Source organism: Hylaeus anthracinus, unplaced genomic scaffold, assembly GCF_026225885.1.
Source record: "Hylaeus anthracinus isolate JK02 unplaced genomic scaffold, UHH_iyHylAnth1.0_haploid 12002, whole genome shotgun sequence".
Lineage (NCBI taxonomy): Eukaryota > Metazoa > Arthropoda > Insecta > Hymenoptera > Colletidae > Hylaeus > Hylaeus anthracinus.
This window is the reverse complement of record NW_026534349.1, coordinates 5,939,899-5,959,502: the sequence shown is the minus strand read 5'-3', so window position 1 is coordinate 5,959,502 and position 19,604 is coordinate 5,939,899. Positions and strand designations below refer to the sequence as shown.

General features: G+C 39.4%; 3 protein-coding genes across 4 annotated transcripts in view; 2 read left to right on the top strand and 1 right to left on the bottom strand.

Moving 5' to 3' along the window:
* The first annotated feature begins 65 nt into the window (after positions 1-65).
* Positions 66-3,422, top strand: LOC128891766 (SWI/SNF-related matrix-associated actin-dependent regulator of chromatin subfamily A-like protein 1). The gene is made up of 12 exons (XM_054151546.1): positions 66-205; positions 324-746; positions 828-943; positions 1,012-1,121; positions 1,204-1,338; positions 1,437-1,614; positions 1,674-1,837; positions 1,911-2,075; positions 2,136-2,297; positions 2,373-2,480; positions 2,558-2,732; positions 2,807-3,422. Exons 2-12 carry the CDS (start codon positions 326-328, stop codon positions 3,194-3,196), a joined length of 2,124 nt encoding a protein of 707 aa, XP_054007521.1. The 5' UTR covers positions 66-205; positions 324-325; the 3' UTR covers positions 3,197-3,422.
* Positions 3,423-3,552: 130 nt separating this feature from the next.
* Positions 3,553-19,604, top strand: part of LOC128891769 (mitoguardin) — a 35,560-nt gene continuing 19,508 nt past the window's right edge. The window contains exons 1-3 of the mRNA XM_054151548.1: positions 3,553-3,764; positions 3,971-4,121; positions 4,495-4,638. Of these exons, the coding sequence (XP_054007523.1) occupies positions 3,672-3,764; positions 3,971-4,121; positions 4,495-4,638 (388 nt within the window). The 5' untranslated portion in view covers positions 3,553-3,671. The remainder of the gene's footprint in view (positions 3,765-3,970; positions 4,122-4,494; positions 4,639-19,604) is intronic.
* The window catches only part of LOC128891770 (protein unzipped), a 23,884-nt gene continuing 9,160 nt past the window's right edge, over positions 4,881-19,604 (bottom strand). The window contains exons 2-6 of one of the 2 annotated variants that reach the window (XR_008460922.1): positions 9,745-9,943; positions 8,292-8,644; positions 7,464-7,798; positions 5,210-7,397; positions 4,881-5,119 (exon numbers count right to left, since the gene is read on the bottom strand). Coding sequence is in view for 1 of the 2 variants with exons in the window: in XM_054151549.1 (XP_054007524.1) it covers positions 6,899-7,397; positions 7,464-7,798; positions 8,292-8,644; positions 9,745-9,943 (1,386 nt within the window). In the remaining variant the exon portion in view is untranslated. Of the gene's footprint in view, positions 7,398-7,463; positions 7,799-8,291; positions 8,645-9,744; positions 9,944-19,604 lie in introns of both variants that reach the window. The other variant, XM_054151549.1, reaches the window with a different exon arrangement.

The window sequence follows — 19,604 nt, the reverse complement described above, 5'->3', positions numbered from 1 at the left end:
ACGTTCAAAAGGTTCAAAAGTTACTAGAGAATGAATGTTTTGTGAAACTGACAGTATAGTAACCTAAAAATTATTGTAGTAAACAAATTGAAAGAAAGAAAATCGTTGTGCTATGAAAGAACTGACAGTATTAACGTGTATTTATTCTATTATATTGAATGCGTAGTATTTTATGAAAAGGGAAGATAGTAGTTATATACATCAGGTACTTAGAACATTAATATAAAAAATATCACGATCATTCGCATTTATAATTGAGGTAGAAGAAAATTACAGTAAGAATTATCAACTAACTGTTTTAATGTTACCTTTTCGTATTTTAGGTATGAGTTATTCTCGGGAAGAAATAGAAGAAAAGCGTTTATTAGCTTTACAACGAAAGCAACAAACTCAAATAAAAACTAATTCTCCCCTTGACTTTACCAAAAGAGAAACCAATAGGCCATCTCCTAGTATTCTAAGTGATTCAAGCAAATCATTGAATGCAATTAATCCCTTTAGAGACAAACAGAATAAACATTTTGTTCACAAGGAAGATTTTAGAAATAACTCTTTTAAAAGTAATAGAAAATTTAATAAACAAAAGGAACGTTTTGATCCTATTGAATCAAAAAAATTTTTTGGGCAAAAATCATGTATAAAAGGAACGTGTTACATGATCAATGAGGAAAGATTTGCCTTTGAAACTTCATCATATTTACCTACTCTTATTGAAACTTTAAAAACAATTCCAAGCAGATCTTATGGTAATATGTGCTACTAATATATACATCATTAATTTAATATGTAAAGTTAAAAGACATAAGTATCATTATTTTTTATTTCAGATGTACAAACTAAAACTTGGAATTTTCATTTAAAGGATTACGAAAATTTAATGAAAAAAATTATTCAGTTCAAGTCTGAGGTACAAGTAATAGGGCTGCCAAAAAATGTTATTCAGGTATTATATTTAAATATAATTAGATCTTATTATCTATCAACCTTGGTGTTTTTAAATGTGTTTTTTAGATTTTTAATAAAAGTAACAGCTCAGATAAAACAGATGCAAAGATTGATTTGTCAGATATTGATCCTCACTTGTTGAATCAATTAATGCCCTTTCAACGTGAAGGGATTTGGTAAATTTATTTGTAAATTAATATATTAATATTTTTATATCATTTTTTCATAATATAACTCACATGTGCTTGTTTCATTTAGCTATGGGATATCTAAAGGTGGTCGTTGTATGATTGCTGATGATATGGGTTTAGGGAAAACTATTCAAGCATTAGGAATTGCACATTATTACAGAGAGAATTGGCCTCTTCTTATTGTTGTTCCATCTTCAGTCAGGTTCTGTAATAAACATATATATATATATATATACATATTTTTTAAATTTATTATATATATATTTTAAATTTATTTTAAGTTTGACTTTTTGTATTTAGATATCAATGGGCAGACGCGATATACACATTCTTGCCATCTATTCCTGCACATTATATTCTTCATTTTACAAGTTCAAAAGACTTTTGCAGTGACAGTAGAATTGTTATTACATCTTATGATCTTCTAGTACGAGCAGTGGACACATTTGAACATCGTTCTTTTGGCTTTGTTATTCTGGTAAATGCCTTAACATTATTTATTATTTTAGATATTTACATAATGGAATCTTTTTATAGGATGAATCGCACGCTTTAAAAAGCTTTAAAACTAGTAGATACAAAGCTGCGCAACGTGTAATTTCACAAGCGCGTCATGTTGTTTTACTTACTGGGACACCTGCTTTATCAAGACCCATAGAACTGTATACACAAATAAATCTCATAATGCCAAAATTTATGAAGTAATGTAAAATATTCATTACTTATGTCACGTGTATGTAAAAATATAAGAATTAAAAGTCATTTTGTACACAGATATGAAGAATACGGAATTCGATACTGCGCAGGAGAAAAAAGTTCGTTTGGATGGGACTTCACGGGATCATCAAATATGCAAGAATTACAATTATTATTAAAACACACATGTCTAATTCGAAGACTGAAAAGTGATGTAATGAATGAATTACCAACAAAAACCAGGTGAGTAATACATCGATATATTTACGTCGATATATTTATATTTATTTCTTTAAATTTTAGGGAAGTTGTTATGCTAGATCCAGATTTAATAAAAGTTGGTTCAGCAGAAATGGTAGAAATGTCCCAAAAGATGGAACGAAAAGTTTTAACTGGTATAGAAAGACATACTGCTCTTTTGCAGTACTATAATGAATCTGGTATTGCCAAGCAAAAAGCTATATGGTATGGTCTATTAATGGATACGAAATTTTATCATTGATTATAATTTTTATAATGCTTATATTAACAATGTTTCAGCGATTATATTTCGAAGTTGTTAAAAGATAAACACAAGTTTCTTGTTTTCGCCCACCATCAATCTGTCCTAGACGCCATTTGTAATCTTATACAATCTATGAATATAAAGTAATTATGCTATTTCCGCGTATAGTAATTATAGCTGTAAAATTGTTTCACGAACGCGTTATTTACATTTTTTTCAGATATATCAGAATCGATGGAAAAACCAATCCCGAATGTAGGAAATTTCAAGTTGATAAATTTCAAGATTGCGACGATTACTTGGTAGCGGTTCTCTCGATAACAGCAGCAAATTCAGGGATTACACTAACAGCTGCACAACTTGTAGTTTTCGCAGAACTGTTTTGGAATCCAGGGGTATTTATTGTTTATATTATTCATTATGACAATTGTTTAAATTTTGGTTTTATTTAATAACAATGTTTTAATAGGTACTGTGTCAGGCAGAGGACAGAGTACACAGAATTGGCCAAAATGAGAATGTTGTCATTCGGTATTTAGTTGCAAAACAAACGGTAGATGATTATTTGTGGCCATTGATTCAAAAAAAGATGAACGTATTAAACGAAGCTGGACTCAATCAAGATTTTTCTTTGCACAACATAAATACTATGAAACATGCATTAAATACGAAACAAACGACGTTAGATATCTTCAAAAGCAATGACCAAAACCATTCCAAGACTGATGAAGAAATAGTACAAAGTAATGAAAGTAATCAAAATGTCTTGCTAGAAAATAATTCTTCCATGGCGTTAGAGGAAGTTGATGAGTTGCTTGAAGGTGACTTTAATTTTTGTGATTGGGATGAGATGGAGTAAAGGATTTATTTTTGTATGGAATGTAATAACGTTGTTGATGTTATGTGAAATGTATGAATAATTATTTTGTAATATATAAAAAATGAAAGAAATTTCATAAAAATTCATTGTAAGCACTTTATAATAAAGATCCTCATTTTTCTAATAAAATAATTGTATTTTCGATTCGAATTATCAATAGCGCAAACTGATAAAACTAGGTATACCATAGTTATCTAATTCTATAAATAAAATTGATATCATTTTAATGTCATACCTGTGATTGGAATTTTATGACAACCGTAATACATGTATACGAACCTTTAGTCGCCATTGCTTACTTGCGTGAACATAGCAATAGACTATGCTTTGAAATTTGCCGCAAAAACGATTCTCCTCGGTGCAGTATTCTTTTCAAAATTAATGTTTGCCCTGTGGTCTGTGGTTTAGAACAACGAGAACCTCGTTTATACTGTTTATAACAAAGATACTAACAATGTCCGTTTTTAACGCGCAGAAATTTTTAGGCGCATTGTACAAACGTTATATAATTTCATTGCCATCGATAAACTTATCTAGAACACAAAAAGCAAGTATTCCTTTTTAAGGTTAGGATAAATATATTTACATTCGATAATTACCGTATTACGTAATATTTAAAAATGATAATTGTTTACTATCATAACTACGTTATCGTTGTTAATAGTCTGGGAAACATTCAAGCATACATTTCACATGACACTTGTTCAAATCTGCTACACAACAGTTTCTTATACTTTGTATTTTTCCTTGTAGATTTTTATTATTTGTCTCACCGGAGGATCGTTACTATTAGGAGGTTTGGCTCAGTTTTTAAAAAGACGACGAAGACATCCTCTTCCTCCCTCGAGAAGACCCTTAAGAGATGGAAAACAAAGATTTGCAAATGCAAAGAATTCAAACTTTGGTAATTTATGATCATAAAATATGAAATTATAAGTAGATGTAAACCTAAGTAGTGTAAGAAGATAATAGAGTTAAAAGGTTAAAGAAATCATAGTCAGTGTATAGTTTAGAAATGTTAATTAACACTTCATCTGCTGGTCCATTCGGTTATGAATAGATAACAATGACTGGGAGCCTATTGCACAGGAATGTAGGTATTACGATAGCCTTCTGTTTCCTTGTTTACAAATTGCCAACTAAAATTATGGTTTGTAGATTTCAGTTGGTAGGCCCTGGAATTAAAAAGCCTATTAATAGGCTCCCGGCAGGTAAGGTGTTAATATAAGATGAGATAATTGAGGTGTAGTGTAAGAAGGTTTTTTTCATTTGCATAGATGCATTGTCACAAGTATCATGGGCAAGAAGAAGCGAAGCTAGCAGTAGGAGTCACATAAGCGACCGAGCATCGCTTATATCCTCTGTTCCAGGAGGTCCAGATGGTGATGTAAGGCTTACTCCACAACAATATGGTGTTCTTGGTAAGTTAACTTTTCTGTAACTGTAGCATTACCTTTTATTTTAAAAAGAAGAACATAAAATTGATACGAAAAGTAATGACTTTATTAACTTGTTAATTTTTCTAACTCTTCTAAAATAAAAAAAAACTGTTCTTTTATTACTATAGAACTAAATACTTATTACACTAATTTGGGGGATATGAAGAAATAATTTTATTTAAGAAAAGTAACAATGTAGTATACATTGTTTAACATAAAAAATATTATATCATGAATTCATAAATTATTGAAGATTGAATACATTTTTACATGTATATATATATAGCACTTATATTTACATGATAATGTACAGCATAGTAGATTCTTCACAAATAATATATTTTTTCCGGATGCAGACAGTAGTAGAAGCTATGAATAGTCCTTGGCATTACTAAATTCACTTGTTTGCATTGTAGTATTTATTAATATCTTCTCGAAGGTATACAGGAGAATGAAGAAGCAACTAAAAGATAAGCAGTAATTATTACTTTCCAAATATAGATTTTTCTGCATCTTCCTTCGTTTTTTTCGTAATTTTATCCTGGAAACTTACTATTCAATTATTTTGGGCCACGTCCATCACATCACTTTATTCACAATGAGAAAATATTGCTCACAATATTAAACATCATATCGTATCTTGCATCTTCTACCTACGTTTGCTTCTGTTTCATTTAAACACACAACATTCTAAAACTCGCATGTCCCAATCTCGCAACAAATTATTGCTTTTTATGATAATTAACAAATTATTTAACAGAATATGTCATATTCCTTTATGTCTACGTAAAATTTTACTGAATATCACAATGTTGTGATTAGGCTTACTTTGATAAATGTTGTTAGAAACTCATGGACATCTGTTTGTGTTCAAAATGAATGTTTTATATTACTTCTATTGATACTACGATATATTAAAATATGATAATTATATAATGTTATTACCATCGTTAGGAAAAACTATAAACGATTAAATAAGTTTACAATAATTACTCCTAGTTAGAATGTAGAAACATGTTATATACATACCAATAGTTGAAGTAAAAATGATCAGAAATACAAGAATATACGAAAATATTTTCTTAGTTATGCTTTTAACTAAAATCGTTTAAATTAGACAGAATTAAATAAGTCCATATTTCTCTTTCACCTATCAAAGAAATGTACCTTACAAATTATTAACATATCTATACAAATTAAAATACTGCATTCCTTTGCCGTTATAATTTCGTTATTAATAATCTTCTAGGAATCTGCAAGCCCTATCACTTTACATGGGAGACAGATGGGTACACAAAAAAACACTGTACTTAATTGAAAACAAACTACTTTCAGTAGTTTAGGAATGTGGCTTATACTTGAGACTGTTCTGTTTTTACTATTATTATTATTATTACTACATGGCAAATCCTATCAAAAATTTACATCGGTTCGCATAAATGATATTAAAATAGTTTTGAAAAATACTTGTACCCATCCACCTGTACTCTACGTATTCTTACTTGCTACACCTTTATAAATCTTACAATTTTCTAAAATTATACTGCAATCTCAAAAATATATCATAGCTGCATCAACTCGCACATCTCTATCCTTCATTTTCATTTTCGCTTTCATTATAAGCTATTTGCCCGAGATAATACCTGCAGTAATTATAACTCTCTTTGAATACGTTTCTCAAAGAAGATATCATCATTTTCAAGCTTTTAAAGTCTTCTAGAAGATCTAGAATTACACTTTGCGAAGGCATAAAATAGTTAGCTGGAAAAACCGTTCACAGCAGAATTAGTAAAGACGGAATGTGATATAGTTACATTCAGTTATTCAACAATAGAGGTAATGTTAACAATTCTTCTGTTAACATTTACATTGGCTGCAATCGCTTGTACTTAACATTGTCATGAGACTAGCTCATTATTAAGGTATTTCTTTGCTATCCTAAACGTGTATATATATATATATATATATATATTTTTATGTATATATATATAATATATTATATATTAAATATCAAGTTTTCTCGAAAGGCAAGCATATGTCAGTGCTGATTTCACAGCCTGACAATCAGCGATTTAACCAAGGAGCTTTATTTCGTGCCATAATTACTATGTACGAAATTACAGCAACATTTCGTTTTCATTTCATTTTTTTTTTTCTTTTTTTTTTCGTAATTTTTCTTCAATATTGTTCTACGAATATATTACTATTGCAACTTAGGATTTAGGATTTTTTAGTCGTATTTTCACGTGTTTCTATGAACGATAATCATTAATAACGGTATAAGTATCATGTTTAATCTGTGTAAACACGTTCCGGAGTGCGAAACGTCTACCTTGTTTTTAAGCGACAACGGTCCACCGTCGTCGCTTTGCATATTAGACATGTCTGATTTCTTCGGAGGTATTATCATGTTCTCGTCGTGATCCTCGTTATCCATGTATCGTCTAGACGAGTCCTTGCTCAAGTCTTGAGACATTGGAGTGGTACTCGGTGCTGGGGTAGTGGGCGGTACGGTAGTGGTAGGAACTAAACTATAATTGCTTAAAAAGTAAATAGGTCCGAATTCTGGTTTTACGTCGAACATAGTTTCTTCTCGACGAATCCCGTTGATCACGCGGGATTTCGTTTCGCCGTCCTCGTAATGGGAAATTAATGTTCCAGAGTAGGGTACGTCCATGTCGGTGTAATTGGCTTTTAGAGTAACATTGATTCCCGTACCAGGTTCCAGGAATACCTCCACCCTATCGCAGATGATGGAATTAGAAATAATAAGAAATTCAGCTCCATATTTCTATTCATATACTCACGTGTATACATCGGTGCGATTATTTGTCTCCATTAAGCCCCAAACTATTTTCGGTAGGACTGTTCCATTCGTCAATGTAATAGATGTATTTAGGCCTTTCAATATAGCATGCCCTTGTCCCCAGTATGCAGAATACTCATACGTGTATCCAAAAGCTTGGCCCATGTTCGCAGCTTCCGGTCCATTATTGGAAATCGTCGCCTCCCCGAGTATATGGGGGATGCGTTTAATCACGCGCTTCTTAGGCCAGGTTAATTTTACTCTCGTCAAATCATAGTATATCGGTTCGGTTTCGACGAGAACGTCGCCGTATTTTACGGTTGCCTCGGTACCATCCTAGTACAAAAATACATAGTTTGTTTTTCCATCGAACACAGTCTCTTTTCCTGTCGAAGAATTATCTCCTCGGCTCGTTAAAAGTTTGTAGCTCTTAGATTGCTGCCGAAGTTTTGTTTGTTAATAACTGGGGGTTGATCGGTGTACTTACCTCGAGTACGTTAAAAGCAAGCAACCATTAACTCTTTGCGGCACAGGAATTCGGGTCATAAAATAGACCCACGTTGCGCAGAAATTTGATTGCGTTTTAAATCAAACAGAATCGTTATATTTTTATTAATAAAGGTATCGCACATGCAGCTATTGCAAAATTCCGAGGTGGGATTAAAAATGTTTTAAATTTTGACCCCACCACGCATTACGGTCCATGAAAAAGGTGGGCCACTTTTAATCCCACCGTGCCCCAAAGAGTTAATCTCTTAGGAAACGCGTTAAAAAAAACCCCCGTTTCCACACAGTAAGCAACGAAATATCGTGTGCAGCAATTACTTACGTCTCTCACGTAGCTGATGGTCCCAAGATTGTCGTTTGAATTCAAGGTTCCGATATAATGGGTGTACCTCGGCGCGATGCCCGTCTCCTCGTCATTGTGAACCACGTGGCGCGCCACGAACATCTTTTCCGTAGCAACGGCTCCTATGGGAGTCGGCTTGTATTTGTCCCAGTGTTCCCAGTTGACGCGGGCGGCATTGTCCACGTTTTCCAACAATTCGTATTTGTCGTACGACTGCACGTTCCCGTGAATCGTGACGGTGCATCGTTTCTCGTCGCCTCTCTGGCTTCCAGCCACCCAAACGGTGGTGTGCAGCACACGGCACACGTACAACGCTTTGTTGTACGACTCGTCTGCAAAACGCGACATTTACAATTATCGAGAACGTCGTCAGGGTTGGAGGAAGCGAAACAACTGCAGGGACATCAACTCCAGACATTCAACGAGAATGAAAACACTCTTTTCTGCAAATGTACGTTAGTTTCCTTTACATGGTCGTTACTTCAGACTTTCTCTCTGTGCTTCCCTTTATCGTCTCGACCGTAGACACGCCGTTCTTCGCGCGACAATTGCAAAGACGATAAATGAATCGCGACTAGACTGCGAATTTTGTGCGTTCGTTTGATACAATTTATCAGGAAAAGAACGATGCAAATGAATGTACCGTCTAAATAAAAGAACCGTCTTTTTCCTCGAGTTCCACAGCGGAAGATACCTTCGATGCTAGAAGGTGAGTCGGTGTCCCGTGAATGATAACGAAGCGAATTCGATCGCTGACTCTTTGTATAATAAGGTGTTACCGATGCGAGTATCGAGTTAAACCGTGACAGATTTAGGTTTCCGGTTTCTTTTTAAACGCGAAATTCAGCTGTGTCCTTTTGGGAGCTTCGCGGACTCTGTCTATCGTATTAACAAATTGTTGCATCGGCTATCGAGTTACAAGACGAGACGATTGTTTTGTTACGTAAGTAATCGTTTATTCGTTGATGCGCGTGGGTGTACAACCTAGCAGAGGTCGGTTCACCCAAACTTTTCGTGTCTATCGTCGATGAATAAAGAATTGCTGACGCGACTGAAACTCATCCTTTCGCGGGAACAATTTGCCAAGCATCGAAGTACGTTGACATTATTAAGGCTCCAATACCACAGTCCGCGCGGGGTACGTGGGTGTATTTTTAATCATTTTTTTCCGAGCAAACGATGAATGTTCTTTTCTTTTTTTTTTCACGGTGAAAACCGTGTCGGTGATTTTCATGGGACCTGATTTTGATCGATCGGATGAGAGAAAATGAGAAGCGGTCAGCCTTTAAGCGGTAACCCGTGTTACCGCTGACGTCGCGTGTTCAGTCTTCCAAAAGGACACGGACGACACCCGGTTGTGCCTCGCAACAGAGTCGTATACGCCTTCACTTTTATCTCTGTTCTGTTTCATTTGCCTTTAGTTTATACGTACCCTCCGAGTCCACTAACTCGAAGCCACCGACGACTATTTCCCTCGACGAATCATAGTGCGCACGCGGCAGCCAGTTGAGGGTAGTCGAGGTGATCAGTTGATGGTACTTTGACAAAATGTGCACGCCGTTGTCTGCATTCGTCAGGAGCAACTGGACACCGAACAGTCCCAGAGCAAGGTAGATTCTTTGCCAAAACATCTGGAAAAATTTCGAACAATTTCGCGTTCTGAGTGTGTGCGAAACGGCACGCGGCTTCGTAAACGCGTTAAGAAACACACAACCGCGAGGGGATTGAGCGCGGTTTACGGAGAAGACGAACTGTAACGAGATTGTTGCCACCAGGTAATTCGGAAGGTAACCCGAGACACTAGTTTCCGCCGAGTAATATCGACTGCTTTAACACCCCGTGTCTATCGGTTTGCTGGACGAAGCGGACACCTTTGCTGGGAATCGTGTCGTTGAACGGTAAAGAATGACCAGTTAACCCTCCGTTGTAGAATAAAGACAAGTAATTGAAGACGTTCGATCGTCTCCTTATCGCTTAATTCGACTCGGATGTCTCCTCTAAGGGGAAGTTCATCTAAATTACATGGTTTCAATTTTTATTCCATTTCAACATTTTTTCAGACAATCGTTGAAATAGAGAATCAATTATTATAGATAAATTACTCTGGCTCCTCTCTTTACTCTCAAATATATTCCGGTATTACGAACAATTAACTTACAAAAGTTCGAGTAAAAGTGCGAAGCAACGGAGAGTTGACGTTCGTTCACGCGTTTGTGTCTCTCGTTCAAGAATACAGTTTTACTTGCACAAAGTAGCGTTGCTGTTTTAATGTTGCCTGGTCTTCTCGCGGGATAGCACGGGTTTGCGTAATATTTCAGTAGCGCCGTGTCACGGCGACCTTAACTTTTGTAACAGTAATACCCCTGGCTCTTTGTGATTATGTTTCTTGCTTACAGAGCGTATCTTTAACACAGCCCGAGTATAACTGGATCTCGTTCGAGCACTGCCTTGCCCTCGCAGCGTGTTTTCGCTTCAGTTAACGCCGACTAACTTTCAGAATCGTTTGTCTCGAAAACGAAGGATCCAGCAAGTAATTCTCATGCAGCGTTCGCTTTTTCCCCCGTATTGTCGCACGAATCCCCGAATCTCGGCGTTCGAAACCGTAACTTTGATCGATTTACAGTTTTAATAACTCGCGAAAGACTGCTGGATCCGTTACGATTCGCGGCTTAACGAGATTTGAGTCTAGGCTTGCTTTGCGATCATTACAATAAAGATAATCAATCCAAAGAAATTACATAGGCAGAGTTGAGGAGTCATAGAAGCTTCTGTAAAGTGGACGTACTAGATATAGAGTACCTCTGTTTCGATATTTTGTTTATATTTTCTATTTCCATGTACAGTGGGTGTAGAAAGTGTTCGTACACCGGTCAATTTCCAAAAAAAAATATGTAAAATTGTAATTTATTAACTTATTCATTATAAACAATGACATTCTACATATTCTCCGAAATCTCTAGATATTTTACAAAAAAAAAAAACAATTAATCGATACAAATGTTAAAGCAATAAGTATTCGCACAACTGCTTAGAAGTACTCTCCTAAAAATTTGATGTTTTCTAATTCGCACGGAGCAATAAACTAATGCGTTTACGTTACAAACTCAACTGTAAATGGTTCGTCGTAAGAATCGTACAAATACTTATTGCTTCTATACTTTTACCCACTTTTCACATTTTTTTTTGTTAATTTCACAAATTATATCGACTAGTAAATGTTGTTTGGACTATATCTATCTTAGAGACTCCGAGAATACGTAAAATACCATTGATTCTAAAAAAAGAAGTCAAGAAAACTACAATTTCACATAGTTTTTTGGGAAATTGATCGGTGTACGAATACATTCTACACCCCACTGTACGTCGTGGATAGAAAAGGTTTCGTTAAAGGTCGGCAAGGCTGCAATCACGAATTATATGGTTGGTACAATTTTCAGAAAAAGCGAAACCAGATCGGATACGGATCCGATCGTCGAAGTTATCGGTCTCGTGGAAACGCGGGCGCACTAGTTAGCGCAACTTGTACCCGGTACGTATGTATATCTTCAGCGCAAGTTACCGTAACGGTTCCGTGGCGTATCCGTTTACGTGATAATACACTCATTTTATAACGCTCGTGGCCCACTGGCTGTCTTCGTTTCTTTCCTGTTGATCCGAGAATTTCGCTCGACCGCGTTCCCAGATGATCCGCGAACTCCGAATGCGCGCGGGAATTTCATCGAACGTATTAACACGTTCACTGCCAAACGAATATTCTTGGAAATTTCTGCTAAGATTAAATAGCATTTCGACTATTGGAGTCTACGAAATCAAACATTCATCGTGGTATTTATTTTTGTAACTACACGGAAATTCGTAATTTTCATTTAAATTCATCTCCTTTGATGCCTAACGTTTCAGAATTAATCATTTTAGTTCTCGAGCGAAAAACGCTGTCACCCATATATGGGTGACGTGGCGGTCGACGTATTAAGGACTCACGAAGGATCTGTTGCGTTTCGTGGAGTACCAAATACTCGTTAAGATTCTGAGAAGCGATCATTCGTGTTTTATATCGCCAAATAATCCGAATGCAATCAGGCTCCCGAACGTGTATTTTTTAATGCCTCAAAGAGCGTCCCGATGGTGTATGAAATTTTTCAGGCGTGTCCCAAATTCAAAGCCCGTACATAATCCACTTTGCTCGTGGAAAGAGATCGGAGGTCACAAAGAACTAGACTCCCTTTGTCCCCGTTGCGTAAAAAGCCGAACAAAAGCGTGACGCGCACTGCTCGAATGGACGAAAGAGCATCTGTGTTTAACTTTTCGTTTTAAAGGATTTTCGAATCGATCCCATCCAGGCCACTGCAACGTTTCGCGAAGAAAGTGTCCCGTATCGAGGAAAGCTACACGAATCGTCGAGCTGAGTGCTCGATTTCCGCAATGTACAATTCGCCGTAATTGAAATTTTACGACGCTCAGAGCTGATAAATTTAACTCGCGAGCCAACGACTCGGATATCCCTCGTTTGATACATGCAAATTCGTGCCGCCGCAAAGGTAACGCTGCTTTCGATGTTACAAACAGCGAATACGATGGAAGAGTGAATTCGTGTCGTAATAATTAGGTATTCGATATTGAAAAAAAAAAAAAAAAATGTATTTATCTTGATTTGAAGCTGGTACACTCTGAGTCCACCAATTGTTTAAAATCAAAGAGCTACTGTCGCGAAAAGAGATGTTACTTGCCGATTAGGCAACTGGAGCAAGTCTCTCTGTATCTCTTCTTCGATTTCATCTAAAAAATAAAGAAACAGGCTCGAGCTCTAAATAAAGAATCTTTGTTGCTTCGACAGTTGCTAAACAAGAACGATATCTGTATCGATACAAACGGGTACAGAAGTTCAAACGTGTCAATGAAAAATTGTCTTTCGCAGCCTGTTTGGATTGCTCTAATAGTTACGAAAAGTGTTATCCACGCGTATACAGTTTATGGCGTTGTCGACAGAACCGTTTCCGTTCTGGCGCGCAGTTTCCGCGGAAGCCAGCATTGTTCGAGTACCAATCGAACGATCAAAAAAAGAACTCGACGCTGGTAGATACCTCATTGTGTGCTCTGCAAGGATCGTTAGAATGAAGTGACGGTTGGTCGAGCACGCTGAACCATCGACAATAAAATCCACCCCCTCCTCTACGTTTCTAAGTCGAAACACTGGAAAAGGATTCGACGCCGAATGGAAATAGCTGGCGCGAACCAAACGAATAGAAATGACCGCGTTTATGATACGACGCGCACTTTTACGTTTCGTGATACAGGGTGTCCCGAAAATGTTGGAGGTCCTTGAAAAGGGTGGTTCTGGGGGTGATTTGAAACAACTTTTTCCTTAGCGAAATTGTTGTCCGAGGCTTCGTTGAGGAGATATTAACGGAAAACACTGACCAATCAGAGCGCGAGGATGCCGGTGGAGCGGCCGCGATAGCGATGGCTACGCGCTAGGTAGCCGCTCTCGCACGCGAACAAGTGACTCGACGTGCATCGAAGGATATTGACGCGGCCGCTCAGCGCGTAGCCTTCGCTACCGCGGCCGCTCCAACGGTATCCGCGCGCTCTGATTGGTCGGCTCTTTTTTATTAATATCTCCTTAACGAAGCCCCATCCGACATTTTTGCAAAGGAAAAAGTTGTTTCAAATCACCTCCCGAACCACTTCTTTCAAGGACCTCCAACATTTTTGGGACACCCTGTAGATGTCCGCGGCCTGGTAGTGTAAGTAATTTTGTTACTTTTTTGAAGTAGAAATGACCGCGTTTATGCTACGACGCGCACTTCAACGTTTCGTAATCTCCGACGAACGTCTCGACGATGCAAGCGCATTTTCAATCTTGAGCAATTTTGCTCTTGATATTGCTGACGTCATTTCACGGGCCTTCGAACACAGGAGACTTTTTTTTATTCCCGCGGTTCGTAAATCGACCGTATAATCGCCGCGCGTTCGGCTTATTCGATTAACCTTGCCACTTTGTTTCCTGGATATCCATTTGTTTTTGTTCGTTGCGCGCGTTGGCATTCGAAATGAGATTTCTCTCGGATTCCCGAGCCGCCGTTGGATACCATCGGATATCCCAATTTCCCTCTTGCACGCAACTATTACCGATGGTGTCATTGAAGAATTACTACGAATACAGTGGTAATTTCGTAATAAAAGTGCGTGCGCGTCGTGAATGCCGTCAATTTCGATGAACGGAAGAGACACGGATGTCTGAAGCTCGTAATGGACTCTAAATGCTAAGGCATAGACACCAAAACGAACGGAGGTTGTTATCATTTAACTAAGCGGAGATGGATTTTAGAAGAGCCTGGTTCAACTCTAAAGTAGCAAAGCACCGCTACAGTACACGTTAGTTATGGAGTATTGGATTGTGAGCGTAATGAATGAGTCTCTTTAATAAGTTTGAATTCTACGTACAAGAAAATTGCAGGAGCAACACCAGAAAAATTACAGAGACGAAAGCTTATCTCGTACGGCTGCAAGTATCGCATAAGTCGCAACATGTCCATTTCCTTCAATTTCGCCAAGATAACGATCAGATATGTACTTCCAGCTACCCGGGGAAACGTAATTGCGCCGCGAACCACCATCGAGACCAGAAATCACGGTCGTGCGACAAATTATTCCTGACGTTCGACGAGTTCGGCGTAAATGCACCGTGAAACCGCACCTTTATCGAAAGGGTTCCATCGTTTTGACCCTGAAGGTATCTAACGCAACGCGGTCCAAGCTTGTTATCATTCGAGCGCGCGTAATGAAGAGCGGCACACGTAGTAGGTGGCCACTCGACAAGTTACAGAACGTTAGGCTCTCAACCGGTTTTCCGATACGGCGAAGCGCCGGCGATAATGTCCCAGGTACGAGTTAAGAGGCGCCCCGTCACTTTTTTACGCCTCGTTTTTATCGCCGTAGACGAGGCGAAATTTACATTAACGAAACGGATTCCCGGTTGTTTTCATTACGCGCGCGGAAAAAGAGGGTTTACCCTCCTTCGCTCGTTTTCCGCGAGGCTCGTTCGCGTTCTCGATTGCTTTTTTAACTCCTCGAGCCGATCGCGTGGAATCCGTGTTACGTCATTTTCCGGCTTCCGCGTGAACAACCGCGCGCAGGTGATCTTCGACGAGCCTGACGCATACCTAAGTATTCGTAACGTGCCCCGTTCGCGAAAGAAATATTCGCGTTACGCTAGAATCTTCGAAACGATATGCGGTATTTACAGCGGGGGGGTGGGGGGAGGGGGTTGGTTGTAGATCGTCTATTTATATAAACACGACCACGTCAAATAATCGTGTGAAACTCGCGAAAGAAACTTTCGGGACGACCTGATATTTAAAAATCATCGAAATCGGCGAAGGACGTACCTGTTCTCTATAATTGCCATTCTTTTACCTCGATAAACGATACGATACCAAATAACGTGCCTCTGAATGGACTAATTAAGGGCGTTCCAATCGTACGATTCGCGTTTAATTTCCATGAATGGCCAGGGATCTCTCGGAAGTCCGTCGAAAACAACGCGATCTCTCGAGGCTTTGCGCGAAACGACGTCAACGTCGATCCCCCAAAAGAGCATTGACCGGTTGTGGTTTTCCATGAGATGAATCGCCGGCGGATATTCAATACCAGTCGCGACGGATCAAAGGAATCGAATGCTGCGGTAGTCGTGAGCGAACGCAATCGAAGTGAAAAATAGAGAGAGAGAGAGAGAGAGAGAGAGAGAGAGAGAGAGAAAAATTAATTGTAGAAGAATAAGGGAAATATGCCGCCCCAGTCACGGACGCATCAGACGCCATTGACAAGATTTACAGGGTACGCGGTGGGACTATGTGTGCCGCATGCATTATTAACGCGTCTACGTCCTTCGTGCAATTCGGTCAGACTGGTATTCGTATATTTCATTTGATACGACGCCGACCCACTGACCTTAACTGTGCACAACTTTTATAACGACTCGGGCATAACACGGAGTTTATTTAATCGAGATCATCGTGCAAGGTATACAAGAAGAAGAACGTGGCGATTATCTCTGTGGGTCGTGAAATTCGACTCGTCTGCCCCGTCGCGCCATGGCCACCGATGCCTGACGTCATTGTTCGGTATGCTTTATTTGAAACACGAAGACTGTATAAGGAGTCGCAACTCCGTAGTGTAGAAGTGTTATCGAAATCCCGAGCTTTAAGTTATGAATATTTCGTCCACCCGCCGCGCAAGTGAGCACAGACTACGATATGTGTATCGTATCATATGTGTATGATCAAAACACACACACACACGAGAGAGAGAGAGAGAGAGAGAGAGAGAGAGAGAGAGAGAGAGCTCGGGATTTTGCTAACAGTTTTCGAGTAACAGGGACGAGTCCCGAGTTTTGGAAATTTAACGCTTCGGACAGCAACGGAAGATAACGAGGAAATCTGAAAGGTTCCGAGTTTGAAAACTTAGTTCGAATAATAATGCAGGTTACTGCAGACAAGACAATAAGACTTCGTCATTGAAAGAAACCCTGACACTTTCAAGTGGCAAATGGTTGGCGTACAACCCGTCGAAGGCAAACGAAAGATAACCGTCTGGAAGTGTATCCCCATGTTTGCAGAAACGTCAATGTCTCCGATATTGGAAGTACCCCGTATCCCGAGTAGTCCGTTCTCAAGCACACAGCGTCTACGAAATAATGGCAAACACGACGACCACCAGAAGCCTTTCATTCGACGAACGCGACTTTCTAACGGCGAGCAATCTATAATCTTCCATCGAAAGGTACACAAGAAAAAGCTCCTCGATCTTTTTCGTTGCGCGACAGGAAATAAACCCGAACGATCCTTCGATTATCTATCATTTCGAATGCCGCACGTTCCCGTCTAATTGGACGCTGGAGTCGGACGAATCTTTCCCCCAAGCGGATAGTAAAGAAACGCAACGAGATGAAATTACGGGAAACAGACGGCGCCGCGTTCGACGCATCGGTGAAACGTTGCCCGATGAAATTAAATAATTGACTTTCACGGAGCGAATTAGCTCTGGTATGCACGACGATCTTCCGATACCTAGCAATTTAAGAGAAAGCGGCCGGGTCGTTTTCTGGAACCGATCGTGTTTCGGCGACGAAACCACTCGGTGATATTGATACCGCGCGTTCCGGAATCCGGTCTCGTTTGGGACCGATAACGCACGTGATTGCTATGTTACGTTACCGGTTCGACCTTCTCACGATTCGTGGCGCCATTACCTACGACAACTCGCGTGCTAAGGTGGGGATAGGAAGTTGGGAAAATTTCGGACAGATTTCTCGGTAATCTTGCCAAGGGAATTCCATTTTACTTGGTATTTTACATGGTCGCGTTAACCCTTTGGTGTCGTGACATTCATGAGCGTAAATGGCATCGGGGGTGGGCAGGCATAAAGGCGCTGGGAATGGTGATCTATTATTGTCTGAAAAGGTAAAACGTGGTTAATGTACAGGGTTATCCAAAAGTACTTTCGGCATGTTGAATGCGAACATCTATCAAACGCCATGTTTATTTGTTGTCACTTTCTTTTGTTTCTAATCTACAACGATAGACAATTTTAACTACTATTACTATACTACAATTTTCTATTCGATGTCTGTAAACGTGGTGGTCATTTGACAGATATCGTTTCTCGCAAATAATTGTCGCAGACAATACCTGATAATTAAATAAAAAAAGTAATAAAATTAAAAAGAGTATCCATTTTATTTAAAAAATACTTCCTACAGTCTATTTTGGATAACCCTGTATTATTGAAAATAATATCGTTTCAAAAGTACACAAGTCTCTTTCGAATACCCAAACTTAAATTTATAATTCCCCTCTCGAACTTCTTTATATGTTTCGCTCCATCCCTGGTATCGCGTTATCACGCACTTCTTGTTCCATAAACGCGATACACCTCCAATTGTGGCATCACCGAAGGTTCATTGTTATCGCGGTTGAATCTCGGCTAAGTGTGGGAACATCATCCGCGAGGCGAGCCGTTTCATTAGAATTACTAATATTTTCTCGTCTTTATCCTTGATTTCGACGCCGGGAATAAGGCCTGCTGCAACAAGGATCGCCCTAACGGACATACGCGACGAAAAGGGAATCCTCGTACGCGCGAGAACACGATTCGTGCATCGAAGGTCGAAGGTTTCAGAGTCTAAAATTTAGACGATGGTAAAAGCAGCGACCGTGCGGATATTTGAAACCTCTGGTCGTGAAAGAAACGAGCGTTGGTCGATTGCGCGTGAAAGGGACCACTCACGAGGGTACGCATATGCACCGATAACCAGATTATAAGTCCCCTCCCCCTCGTCGTAAGCGACACGTTCGATATATCCTGAATCCGAGCAACCATTGTCCCGAGTTCGCAACGGTTCCAAAGTTCCAAAAAAAGAAAAAAAGAAAGAATAAACAGAAAACGTGCAGCGAAACCTTTTCGTACGGCCGTTCGAAAAGTTCGTAAATCGACGCGAAAAATCCGCGTGATCCTTACGATTTTCGAGCTGCGTTCTCTCGAAAACAAAGGAATGCTATCTCACGAACTCGTTCCATTTTTTTTTCGCCACGACTCGTTTCCGCCATGCTCGCGCCGCTAGCAGGTTAAATTATGATTAGAGTAATTTGATTCGATTAAAGGACAAAATGCGTGCGGTTTGGATCAATTTAGCCCTCGTTTACCCGAACGAAAATATCTCGGTCAGGAAGTCACGCGGTTCGCGACACACGCGCGCACACACACACACACGACGACGACGACGACGACGATCTCTCGAATTTATATAATCCCGAGGACAGATTAAACAATTCGTCGCCCGTGAGAAAATGGTTCGACGGGTGTCTGATAGAAAAATTGGTCGGGAGTTTTCCGTGTGCGCGAACCAGTGTACTGTTGCCCCGGCTACTTATCTCGCAATTGCAGTTGTTTGATAACGCGCTTCCTGGCACGATCGGCGACGGTGACGACAGGGCTTAATGCTTAACGAAACGGGAGTAAACACGGGTCACGGGCTCGGTATGCGCCTAGATAGGGCATGCCCTTGCCGCTGAATACGAAACGAGGAACGTATCGACTTTCCACGGTCATGCTATCAGCGTTACCATGATAACGCCTCCTACGCTCTGCCCTTAACGGTCGCGCGACGGGCAATCCAAACGAGTCGAGAGCACTTCTTTACGGTTGCGCCTCTTAGCCACGCGCATGGTGCACACACGGTCCTCCGGAGAGAGAGAGAGAGAGAGAGAGAGAGAGAGAGAGAGAGAGAGAGAG